The sequence below is a fragment of the Condylura cristata genome, unplaced genomic scaffold (assembly GCF_000260355.1).
Source record: "Condylura cristata isolate star-nosed mole 26May11 unplaced genomic scaffold, ConCri1.0 scaffold00010, whole genome shotgun sequence".
NCBI classification, from domain to species: domain Eukaryota; kingdom Metazoa; phylum Chordata; class Mammalia; order Eulipotyphla; family Talpidae; genus Condylura; species Condylura cristata.
In genome coordinates, this window is record NW_004567111.1 from 21,817,480 (window position 1) to 21,830,735 (window position 13,256).

Here is a 13,256-nt window from a genome sequence, read left to right on the forward strand (position 1 = left end):
AAAAAAAAAAAAATCTTACCCCTGGAGTTTTGCTAATTATTTTCTAATGTTTCAAATTGACATTTAAAAGCAACTGTTAAGAATGACAAGAAACTTAAATCATAGGTTGAGCCAGAGGTACATACACATAATAATCTTAACTACAGCATTTTGGATGTATCCAAACACTCAAATTCTTTCTTTGTTTTTCTCTGTCCTTTCTTTAATCTCTTCTATTCTCTGAACTGTTATTAACTTCATAGACTACTGGTATGACTGCAGGGGCAGATACAAGATTGATTGGCATGAACACCAGTTTTTACCTCACATCTAAGAAGAAAATGACAGATATTATTTAATATCTCCCAATGTATAGAAAGTAAAGGCAAAACATATTTCCTTAGCCTAATCATTTAACTTTAGCCTAAAAGTGTTTATTATTAAGGTAAGGAAGCTAAGTACAAATTTGTAAGTGTAAGTAGTTCATTCATTTAAACTCATTATTAACCATACGCTTTGATCAAATTCAATCCATGATTATATCTCTAATATTATCACTCTATAAAGCTATAACGCATTAATTTACTCAGATACAAAAACACCTAAATACATAAATTTGTTTTGAGTCATGTGCTTTGATATAAAGAATACTAAAAATCTTTCCTTGATGCTTTTAAGTTTCAAAAGAAATATTTTATAATTTATTTTTGCTTTGAAAAAGACCAGTTGGGATAAGCTCTAACTATAATGGAAGCCTTCCATTATGAGGAAACTGATTAATAAAGATTCAGTCACATAAAGTACAGGGCTGGATTATCGTAAGGTTGATAAAATGATAAGGGTGGCTGTACACAACTAGCTGGATAGGATCCCTATGCAATTCAAATCCATGTGAGCCGAGGTGCAGTTTGGCACCACCTGATAGCAATGGTCCACTCTGGCTCCAATATCTGGGAGGTCTTTCTAGGTCCTAGCTAAAGGTCATTCTGATAGCTAGCTGGGGCTTTAAGGGCACCAAAACCCAACTGTAGGACACTCCTAGTTAGTTGGTAGCCATCTTGATATGGATATGCACTTTAAACTACACTGGGAAAGGCCCTCCCTGGTGGCGCAGTGGGTTAAAGCACAGCACTGAGAAGCTAAAGCCACCTCCGCATGAATTCGATTCCCGCCTGCCCGGGAGGTGACCACATGGCATGGCAGACCTCTCCTGTCTACAACAGTGTACTTCGTTGATCTGCCTGTTCTGTTCCCCACTCTGTCTCTGGTGAAGCCTCTCACCGCCCTGAGCCTCTGACCTGTGCCCCAGTTCTGTATGTAACAATTAAATAAATCTTAAAAAAAAAAAAAAAAAACTACACTGGGAAAATGCAAACTGCTTCCAGAAACGGTTCTGTTGATTGTAAGCTATCTCTACCACCTTAGAAAACAGGAACTAGTTTGTTTAAAATTATCTTACCATTGGATGCACGTTAAAGGAATTAGAAAACAAAACAAGAATAGCAACAATAAAAACTAGAGACTCAAGAAATTTTCAAAATGATTAATATACAAAGTTTATGAAGTTATAGGTATAGTTGAGATATAATCAAGCATGTTTATTACAGAAATGATCTCATAAATTTTAAGGTTATTAATTCAGTCAATAAAAGGCTATAGAATCTGTAAGAAAATAAGCCACAGGACTAAAAATAATGATTTGTAAAAGATAAAAAATATCACTTAAAATTTTATCCTGAGATTCCCTATATAGTCAACTGCTCTATTTGTACGTTTTACAGATACTTCAAGCAAAGCTAAATTAATCACTATTTTTTTTATTAAAATAAAAAAAAGTTGCATCTTTTAAAATATTTTAAAAGCTGCATTATCATTTGTACAGTTAAACCAATCCAGAAATCTGGTGATAAACCTAACTTCTCACTGCCTAATCAATACTATCGAGTCTCTGAATTCTGTTGATTCCACCTCCTAAGCATTTCTCTAATATGGCTCATTTCTTTCTATCTGTGCTGTTCCTCACCCAAATCTGTCATCATTTATCATCCTGATAATGTAAACAACTTCTAAGAGTGGCCTGTTTATCTGCACCATTATTCTATTTCTCTAATCTTTAAACCATATTGCAGTGTTTTCTTTGCATTAAATAAGATCACATAACACATATTCTTAAGATATTTCAGTCGTTCCCCAATGGTCTTGACAATGGTCCAAGTGCATCATTTGGATTCTTGTTTCCCTCTTACATTTCATCTCTTACAACTCCATGTTTCTCAAGTCACACTCGGTGTGCTGAATTATTATCAGCTTATGGAAAAACCTTCATTTTGTTTGCCTCCAGGTTTTTCTAGATGCTGTACATTCAAATTTCCCAACTCTTTTTACTCCCTTAATTTGTAATCTTAATTTCACTCATCATGTAGGTGTCAACATGAGCATTTCTCCCTCCACAAAGTCTTTCCTGAAGTCTTTTAAGATTTAGTTAGCTAAATCTTCAGTCCATGTGGTCGCATCCTGTGTATCCTGCCATTTTTCCACTATCATCAAACTTAAAAATCATTATTTCTCTATCTGCTCTTACCTCCATTAGAATACCAATTTGTGAAGCAGAAGTCACTATTCTCTATATGGCACCTAGCATGCATCTGGCATATGGTGAGTCTTGGTAAATATTTGACAAAAAGTGATTTATTGCTTTGAGAGCCCAAATGTAAGCTTTTCTAACATTAACCTTGGTTAATGTACATTTAAAAAGTAGATGTTTACTACGCATTTTGAATCTACATTTTGAAGAGCAAATGACTGTGAAGGTGCAGGATCCTTCTTAGCTTTGGATCAAAAATCTGAAAAGGATGAAGAAAGTCTTTGGCATTCTTTGATCTTTGTATATGCATCTGCCTCCAGTATAACTGTCCTTGCAGTCCTAAGATAGCACATTCATAAAAATGGTGTACTTTAGTTAGAACATGAACAACTATGTGCAACAAACAAATCTTAAAATAAAAAAGTATGGTGTGTTGTGTCCCCCACAGGGTGAGTCCCCAGTGAAAAGAACAAGGACAGTATGCTGGGTTATACATCCCCTTCCCCTGACTGAGCTTTAGAAGGGCACTGACAGCGTGCAGACCACAGAGACTCGTATCTGGAATGTCAGGAGGAGGGATACTGGTGGTGCCACAAGCCAAAGCCAGAACCTGCCCTCCCAGTTAGCACATTTGCACCAACACCTGGACCCCTCCAGCTTCTGCCTCCACCCTTTTACTCTGCAATTGCAGTATCAGAGCTTTGGATCTATAAGAGTACAGGAAGGATAAAAATCTGAAATCATATAAATCCACAGTGCCCCCTGCTGTAAAAGCAGAAATAGTTAAAATCTCTAAGTAATTGCCAAGACACTTTAAAGAAATAAGGAAATCTAAAGCAGTAACATGGGTAAACAAGAAACATCACATGCGACACACAGACTTTGGGGGAATACGAGTATCACAAAGGACAATTCTCCAGAGTTCAACCAAAAAGAAATGGAAACATCTTCTTATAACATTTACATTTACAACTGTATTAAAAAGAATTAATTACTTAGAGTAAACTTAATAGAGTAAGAAAAAGAGCTATACAAAGTAAACTAGAAGATATTATTAAAGAACCTGGAAGGATATTCCTTAATCAAGTAATAGAGATTCAATTTAGTACCTATCAAAATTTCAATGGCATTCTTCAATAAATATTACTGAAATGTATATGGAATCACAAAAGAGGCAGATTAGCCAAGAAAATACTGACAAAGAAAAGTTAACAGAAGCTTCACACTCCCATACTTCAAATTAGATCACAAAGTTTAGTAAGGAAAACAGTATGGTACTGGACTAAAAACAGACACACAGTCCAGTGGAACAGAATTGAGAGTTCAGAAAAAATTCACACTACATGGATAATCGATGACAAGAGTATACGATGGAGAAAGTAAAGTGTGTTCAACAATAATGTTGGGTGCCTTTCTGGTGGCGCAAGTGTTAGGGTAAGCTATCACTGGCCACTGCAGCATCAGTTCAATCCCCAGCCAGGGAGGTGACCCACATGGCGCCACAGACCTCTTCTGATCTGCCTACTGCTTCCCTTAGAAGGGTATTTCAGTAGATTTGCCTGCTCTGCTCCTCACTCTGTCTCTGGTAAGTCCTTGCCCCTCGATACCTCTGGCCTATACCCAGTTCTTGTATGCATAAATAAATAAAATTAATCTTTAGAAAGAAAAAAAAAAACAGTAATGTTGGGAAAACTGGAAATCCTTAGGCAAAAGAATGAAATTAGATCACTCTCCCACACAATACACAGAATGAATCAAAGGCTTCAGTATAAGACCTGAAATCACAGAATACATAGAAGAAAATATATGCAAACACTGTGACATTCACTTCAGTGATATGTTTGGGGACTCACTTCCAACAGCAAGGGAAATGAAAACAGAAAACTAAAAAGCTCCACAGTGAAATAAACTATCATTAAATGAAAAGACACCCTATCATATGGGAGAAAATTATTTACACATCATACATCTGACAAGGGGTAGTATCCAAGATCTACAAGAACTCATTAAACTCAACAAAGAAAACAATCCAATGAAAAAAAAAAAAAAATGAAAGAGCTAAAAGACACTTTTACAAAGAAGGCATATAGATGGCCAACACATGAAAAAATGCTTATCATCACAGAAATGAAGATCAAAACCACAATGAGATAACACCTAACTTTGAGAATTGCCTCTAATGTAAAGACTAGGAACAAATCCTGGCAGGTGTGGCAAAAAAGGAACAGGAGTATGTTGTTAGTGTAGACAGCTTCAGTTCTTTTGGAAAACATGTGGAGGTTTTCCAAAATATTGAAAGTAGATTTGCCATGTGATGCAGCAATTCTACTCCTATATCTCTACCAAATAAAATGCAAAAACACAAATCTGAAGAGATATGGCACTCCTGTGTTCACTGCACTACTATTTATGATAGTCAAGTTATGGAAACACCTAAGTGTCCAATGACAGGTAACTGAATTAAAAAGATGTGGTTGGGTCCTCCCTGGTGGTGCAATCGGTTAAAGCACAGCACTATGAAGCTAGACGCAGCCACCTCACGAGTTTGATCCCCGGCCAGGAGGGTGTCCCACATGGCATGGCAGACCTCTCCTGACCCCCCCCCCCAACCGCTGCTCCCCTCAGCAGCTTCGTCGATATGCCTGCTCTGAGCGCCACTCTGTCTCTGGTGAACACTCTCACCACCCCTGTACCTCAGGCCTGTACCCCAGCTCTGAATGCATAAATAAATAACTCTTTAAGAAGAAAGATGTGGTTTATGTACACAATGGAGTTTTCCTCAATAATTTTTTTTTAAAGTAGACTTTTTTTTTTTAAAGATTTATTTATTTATGCATACAGAGCTGGGGTACAGGCCAGAGGTGCAGGGGTGGCGAGAGGCTTCACCAGAGACAGAGTGGGGAGCAGAACAGGCAGATTGACGAAGTACACTGCTGATGGGAGCAGCGGGCCGGTCAGGAGAGGTCTGCCGCGCCATGTGGTCTCCTCCAGGGCAGGTGGGACTCGAACTCATGTGCAAGTGGCTTTTAGCTTCTCAGTGCTGTGCTTTAACCCACTGCGCCACCAGGGAGGGCCTCCTCAATAATTTTTAAAAATGATGGAGTCTTTCAATTTGCTACAATGTGGGTATAATTGGATGGCATTATGCTAAGGAAATAAGTCAAAATCAAGACCAATACCAGATGATTTCACTCATATGTGGAGTACAGAGAAACAAAACAAAGATACAGACAAAAACAAACTCGAAATACTGACTGAAGAATTGAGTCTATGAGAAGGGGGGGGCTGGGGCTGCAGATCAAAGTGTAGAGGGTGATGAATGGACCATTTTGGAGGACTATGGGTGTAGGAGTGGTAACATTATCTGAAGAGGTGGGAACCTATACCTCTGAATGTTAATATCAACATTACTTCAGTATAAAATTTATTAAAATATAGATGAAACAGGGTCCTCCCTGGTGGCACAGCAGGTTAAAGCACAGCACTACAAAGCTAAAGCCACTTTAGCATGAGTTTGATTCCTGGCCCAGGAGGTGACCCACATGGCGTGGCAGACCTCTCCTGACCTGCACAATGCTCCCCCAGCAGTGTACTTTGTCAATCAGCCTGTTCTGCTCCCCATTCTGTCTCTGGTGCATCCTCTCACTGCCCCTGCACCCCTGACCTGTACCCTAGTTCTGTATGCACAAATAAATAAATCTTAAAAAAAATTTTTAAAGAAATGTCGTTTCCTCAAGATTATCTAATATATCTGTCAAGGTCAGTGACTAAATGAAACATATGTTGTATTCCCTATTATTATTCCATTTTTAAAAATCTCTGGAGAAATCACTGGCATGTTATAAGAAGAACTACTGTTATCTCATATTCGGTTTTATTTACATTTTCTGTCTAGCAGAAAGACAGAATAAGAATACCAGAGTAAAGAGGACAGATAAACCCCATTTTAATATCCAATAAACCCCATTTTAAGCTAATTATCAAAGATCTTCAAAATTTAATTATATTATTATATATTATTATACTTAATTTATAAAAGTTTTCTTTAAAGTCTTCTAAAAGCCATGGGGTCACAGAAATAACTTTTAATATCAACAAAACTATAAGCTTCATACAGAGAAATAATACATAAAATTTTTTCACCTGTTTTCCCGTTCATACATTTCCCTAGATGCACTTCGAAGTTGATCAATTTCTTGATCTGTTTTCAATTTGATTTGTTCTAATTCATCACGTAGTTTATTTTCATATTCTGTTTTATAATGGTCTCTGCAAGTAGTCAAAAAGAATAAGCAAGTGAAAATTTTTTTTTTTTTAATAAAAGAAACAGGTTGTGGGCCCTCCCTGGTAGCACAACAGGCTGGAGTGCAGCACTATGAAGCTATCCACAGCCACAGCAGCATAAGTTCGATCCCCAGCCTGGGAGGTGACCCACATACTATAGCAGACCTCTCCTGACCTGCCCACAGGTCCCCTCAGCAATGTCTCTAGTAAATCCTTTCACCCACTGCACATCTGGCCTGTACCCCACTTCTTTTATGCATAAATAAATCAATCTTAAAGAGAAAAAAAGAACTAGGTTTTTGCCTGTTTTACACAACATTAATACGTCAAATATGCTCCATATATAATGCTACTTGGAAAACACAGCAAGTAGATATGCTTCCTATTCCCAAATATATGGCTTCAAACTAAGTCCATATATGATTTCAACCTTTTAAACATATTGCCCTAAGAATCTGGACACACATGAGTTAAAGTCTCAGTGCTATCAAGCTATTGCCAGCCACTGCACTAAGTGTGCAATCTCTGAACAGGAACTAGGGAGCTGACCCAGATGGCACAGTAGACCTCTCCTGTCTCCCTAGTTGCTCTCCTCAGCAGAGTATTTGAGTAGACATGCTTGTTCTGCTCCCCACTATGTCTCTGTGAATCCTCTCACACCCCGCACCTGACCTACACCCAGTTCTTGTATGCATAAATAAAAAAATAAATAACCAAACATATTGTTCTAAAGACTTAACACTATGTAATGTTAGTTAATGCATATTAAAAAATTATTCACTTTCAAAAACATTTCAGGCATAGTTTTTAAGCTTGAAAACTGATGCATGGAATATCTTTCCTTTAGAAATAATAATCTGGGGGCTCTCCTTGGTGGTGCAACAGGTTAAAGCACAGCACTATGAAGCTATATGCAGCCACTGCAATACCAGTTCAATCCCAGCTAGGGAGCTGACCCACGTGGTGCAGCAGACCTCTCTTTTCTCTCCTGCTGCTCCCTTCAGCAATATATTTTAAACAGTCTGCCTCTTCTGCTTCTTGTTCTGTCTCTGGTGAATCCTCTCACCACCCTACTTCCCCTTGCACAACTCTGGTGGCCTGTACCCTAGTCCTTGTATGAATAAATAAACAAATCTTTTTAAAAAATAATAATCTGGTGTGGTGCACATTAGGAGAAAAGATTTTTTAAAATGTATTAACAGGCCCTCCCTGGTGGTGCAGCGGATTAAAGCACTGCACTGAGAATCTAAAGCCGCTTCGGCTTGAGTTCGATTCCCGCCTGCCCCGGAGGTGACCACATGGCGTGGCAGACCTCTCCTGACCCGCCCACTGCTCCCCCCAGCAGTGTACTTTGATGATCTGCCTGTTCTGCTCCCCATTCTGTCTCTGGTGAAGCCTCTCACCACCCCTGAGCCTCTGGCCTGTACCCCAGTTCTGTATGCACAAATAAATAAATCTTTAAAAAAAAATGTATTAACAAAATGACTCTCGTGGGCCCTTTACTAGGCTTTTCCTTCTAAGTCACTGTGATTTCTAAGCAAAGTCACAAAGCATTATATAGGACATTAGTAGGAGCACTAACTGATGACAAATACTGTAGGTTAAGGGAAAAGTTAGCAATGCGTTAAGTCCTAAATGATAAAATTTAGATTTTGTTGTAGTTTTTGATATGCTAATAAAAATAAATAACTTAAGGGTTATACTGTCTACATGAATTCTAATAATGTATAGATCACGTTATAGGCTGAAGACAGAATTGAAATGCAGGAGTGTAATTCCAAAATTTATTAAAAATGTATGTATATATCATCTCCCCATTCTTTTTTACTGTTTCTAGAATTAGAAAAAGGTCAGCTAAGTAAAACTCCACAGGGTTAGATTTTCTTTAGAAGGATGCTTCTATAGAGATACTTGTAGTATACTGATTAGCATCAGTATCAGTAACTGTTATCAGTATTTTTTTAATACTGATACAGAGATCTTAGTTATAGAGAATTTATAAGGTTATTTCAGTACAAAAATATATAAATAGTTATATGTACTATATGTACTTCTACCTAAAACAGACAATATTTTTTAAAATTCTTAAGAAAAAAATTAATTAGAGTAAGCACATCTTACAAGTCAACAAAATGAACTATTTTATCTATCACCCATAGAGTTAAGGAAAAAAAAAAGACTGTTGTTTCTAAAACCAAGAGCCTCCCAGGGAAGATGTTTTCTTTTAAATCTATATATGTGGAAAATAATGTAAATCTTGCCTGGATGTTACATATTTTTCATACATCTCTTCTCTAGCTTTTTTGGTTTCTTCCAGTTGAACTTCAAGTCTCTCACGGCGATCCTCTTCATGGGCACAGCGAACACTAAGCTCCATGTTCTGGCGATTGAGATATTCTTTATCTTTTTGCAGTAAAGTAACCGTCTGTTGTAAGGTGACTACCTATACACAGAGAGATAGTGTTCAGAGCTTCTCATCTCATTTTTCAAGTTCACTGTGTTGTTTTCCCTCATTTATGCTCTTCACTCACCACATCAAAAGGGCTAATTCTTATTTTGCAATTTTCTATTCCTAAAGAGCTACTCAAAGTCCTTTCTTTCTGGCATCTACTTCAAAAGGTAAAAAAATGTCCCTCCCAAAATTTGGCCCTGGGCTATGTTCACAATCAATGTACAATAAAATACAAGTGACTCTATAAGCTTACCTCTTTAGATAATTCACTTCTTTCTTTACTTTGAGTTACGTGAGAAGCTTCAAGTATTTCATGTTTTCTCCTTAATTCAATTACTTCCTGGTCAAGTGCATCACGCTCACTAGAAAATTCAAATACATCTAGTTTTACTAACCTAAAATTCAAACACACTAAACTAAATTTCATCCCTTTATACAGCAAACATATAAAAAGTTTCCAGGAAACTGAATAGTGGAGCTTTGGTATCATTCTATGAACAATAAAGTATCTACTCTCCAAATTTAAAAGGAATTTTCTATTAAAAGATTGCTCAGATCATATATGAGTTTATTATCTTTAGAAAATAAATATATAAACTACACTAGTCAATAAAATAAATACCAAAACTTTTTAAGGTTCACTCTGGTATCTTTTCTCTAATCATCCTCAATCTTATCTTGAAGCCAAAACCTTTAAAGAATTTATAGATGGCTCTAGGCTTTCAGTTCAGGAAGGGTCAAAAAGCCCTTATCACTCATTGCTTGACTGCATAGCAGAGAGGACAGACAGGCATTCTTGTGATTACTTCATGCACAAATTGCGTGTGATTATCCAGGGATTCTAATTTCTACTTCAGACAGGCTCTTTCCCAGAAACTGTAAAATCAAGAACTGGACAAAATCTACTTATTTTTTAAGTATCATAAAAAATAATCAGAAATACAGAGAAGCCAACTCTTAACTTATCCTTTCCAGTCATAATCAATGCTTTGTAATTTATTTCACCAGCCACCTTAAATTTCCATGGAGAGTATTTTTCTTTTCATTAGATTGTGTATAATTCATGTACATGGGTTTTTTCCCTTCTGGTTAATAAAGTATTATATTTATTGAAGAAAAATGAGCAAAATGGTACAAGTTAAAAATAACAATCACTAATAAAACCACAGCTAAAGATGACTATTAGTGTTAATATGCTGTTACATCATTTGTATAAATATTACTTTAAATATTTTGTAATTTTATAAGCAAATATTTTGATCCTCACAAGGTAATAATTATGCTCCCTTTGCTGTCTTTTTAATGTAAAGCACAATACACAGTCAGTAATAGTTAACATTTGTTCACATTGACATAACATTTTATTTTGTTTCTTAAGAAAGATAAACACGGCCCTCCCTGGTGGCGCAGCGGTTTAAAGCACTGCACTGAGAAGCTTAAGCCACTTCTGCATGAGTTCGATTCCCACCTGCCCTGGAGGAGATCCACATGGCGTGGCAGACCCCTCCTGACCCGCCCGCTGCTCCCCTCAGCAGTGTACTTCCTTGATCTGCCTGTTCTGCTCCCCTCTCTGTCTCTGGTGAGTCCTCTCACCCTCCACATCTCTGGCCTGTACCCCAGCTCTATATGAATAAATAAATAAATCTTAAAAAAAAAAAAAAAGATAAACACTGAAGACATTTAAAGTCCCCTATATTCCCTTACTATTCCTAAGTCATCCCAGTTATATTAATGAATTAAGTACTTCTGTATCACGTTTTAAAAATACTCTTATTTATCAATTTTTAACATTTTGTCATATTTACTACTATTACCTCTATATTCATGTTGTCATATATATTCCCTTCCATCTCTGTTGTTCATATACGTGAATGGATATATTGGGTTGTCAAAAAAGTCATTTTTGCTTGAAAAACAGAAAAAATATATCATGACTTTTCCGACAACCCAATATATACATATATATGTACACACGTATAAATTGTTCCTCATATTTACAGACACAAAATTACATATGAATTTTTTTTCCCATTTAACTAACTAAGAATTATACAAGGACATTAGGTCTCTTCATGCCTAAATAAATCAGTGTGAATTTCCTAAAATTAAAGATTATTTTTATATAATCAGAGTGTAATTAGCAAATTCAGGAGACTTAGCCCTAATACACTTATAACTATATACCTAATTATATAAGTATATACCTAATATTTAATCCATTTTTAAATTTTGCCAATTGTCCCAAAAATGTTCTTTATAGCAATATTTTTCCTGGTTCAGGATCTAACGTACTATCAGGCAATGAATTTGGATGGCATGTGTCTTTAGTATTTTTTTAGCCTTTAGTACTTAAGTCTTTGTCTTTTATGACACAGTTTTTTGTAGAATATAGATCAAGTATTTTTATGAAATGTCCCTCAATTTAATTTGTCTGAAGTTTCTCTATGATTAGATTCAGGTTAATGCATTTTGGGCAGAAATACTGCAGAAGTGGTAAGTCCTCAATACATCATATAGAGGCAGGTCAATTTATCATTATTGGTAGAGAGTAATTTTATTCACTTGCTTAAAATAGTATCTGACAAAGTTGTTTTTTTTTCCTTTCAGGTTAGAACCAGAGGTTATAAATGCTGTTGGGGCATTTTTATTGGCTCCATCAAAAAGAGAGGGGCATTTGCCTCAGTACTTGCTGTCACTGCTTTGCAGCCTATTTACTCTAACAAAGGAAGTTTTCCTGAAAAACACTCAAAGGTGTTTTTTATTATAGAAGGTTGGAAAAATTTCTATTAAATGGAGTTAAACTTTGCAAATTCTGCTTGGTACAGTATTTGATTCACAATGCTACTGTCTTCTTCTTGAAGGCCTGAGCTGATAGCCCTAGAGCTGTGTGGTAATTTTTTACATTGTTGTTTATATTTACACAGTATTTGATTTCTTCTGTCAGTCAGGTGTAGAATTCCTAAATAAGCTGTAATCCATCTAGACCATGGAATTTTATTAGTGTTAAAGGGAAATGAGTTATCAGACCATAAAAAGTCATGAAAGCTTTAATATACACTATTAAGTGAAAAAAGCCAATTTAATAAGGCTTGCACATATATGACACTCTGGAAAAGTCAAAATTACGGAGACAGAAAAAGAATAAAGTATAAAACAATTAACAGTGCTAATGGTAAGAATCCAGGTGACTATGAAGCATACTAACAATGAGAACTTCAGACACCATTGTAACTACTTACCTCTTGACTTTGTCATAATTTTCTTGACGGTAGTCACCTTGCTGAATTAACTGTTTTGTGTCTGCTAATTCTAAAGCCAAACGTTGACATCTAATTTGAAGCTCAGAGTAATTTCTTCGATCTTCTTCATAAGTCTATAAATAAAAATATAACAAACCATTTCAAACTAAATATAACTAATCAAATCCTATATTGAACTCTCCTATGAGCTGTGAATGTTTGTCATTTAATAAAACACTCATATTTCTACTTAGTAACTATTCCCTACTCAAATAACAGATAATCTTAAATTCACAGAAGAGTCTGTACATTTGTTTATTCAAAAATTAAACTATTAAGGTATGTTATTCATAGAAAAAAATTGGACAATTATGACTTGTTTACTAGAATAATACAGTAAGATGACTGCCAATGTTACATGACATTTTTCAACATTTACTGAGTTAATATTTGATACTAAAGATACAAATGAATAAATAAAACACAGCTCCGATTCTCACTATTTTGAGATGAACAGCCACACGTATGTCAAATATCCACAATGACAAAGAGTTATTGAAGAAATTAACCAAATAGAGAAATACCAAACTTGTGGTATTTAGCAAGAAAAGAACTTTGTGACAACGGGAATGTATTTCTACATTGATCTTCCTTCAAACAGAACAGTAAAAAGGAATATAGAAATATGGGGGTGAGGGAGAGAATGAAACTTAAAACT

At 35.9% G+C, this 13,256-nt stretch overlaps 1 protein-coding gene across 3 annotated transcripts in view; it reads right to left on the reverse strand.

Moving 5' to 3' along the window:
• PIBF1 (progesterone immunomodulatory binding factor 1) overlaps nt 1–13,256 on the reverse strand; it is a 151,181-nt gene that overhangs the window by 110,623 nt on the left and 27,302 nt on the right. For all 3 annotated transcript variants that reach the window (XM_012723134.1, XM_012723133.1, XM_004680099.2), the window contains exons 6-9: nt 12,539–12,672; nt 9,553–9,661; nt 9,109–9,290; nt 6,707–6,832 (exon numbers count right to left, since the gene is read on the reverse strand). In XM_012723134.1, coding sequence (XP_012578588.1) covers nt 6,707–6,832; nt 9,109–9,290; nt 9,553–9,661; nt 12,539–12,672 — 551 coding nt within the window. The remainder of the gene's footprint in view (nt 1–6,706; nt 6,833–9,108; nt 9,291–9,552; nt 9,662–12,538; nt 12,673–13,256) is intronic.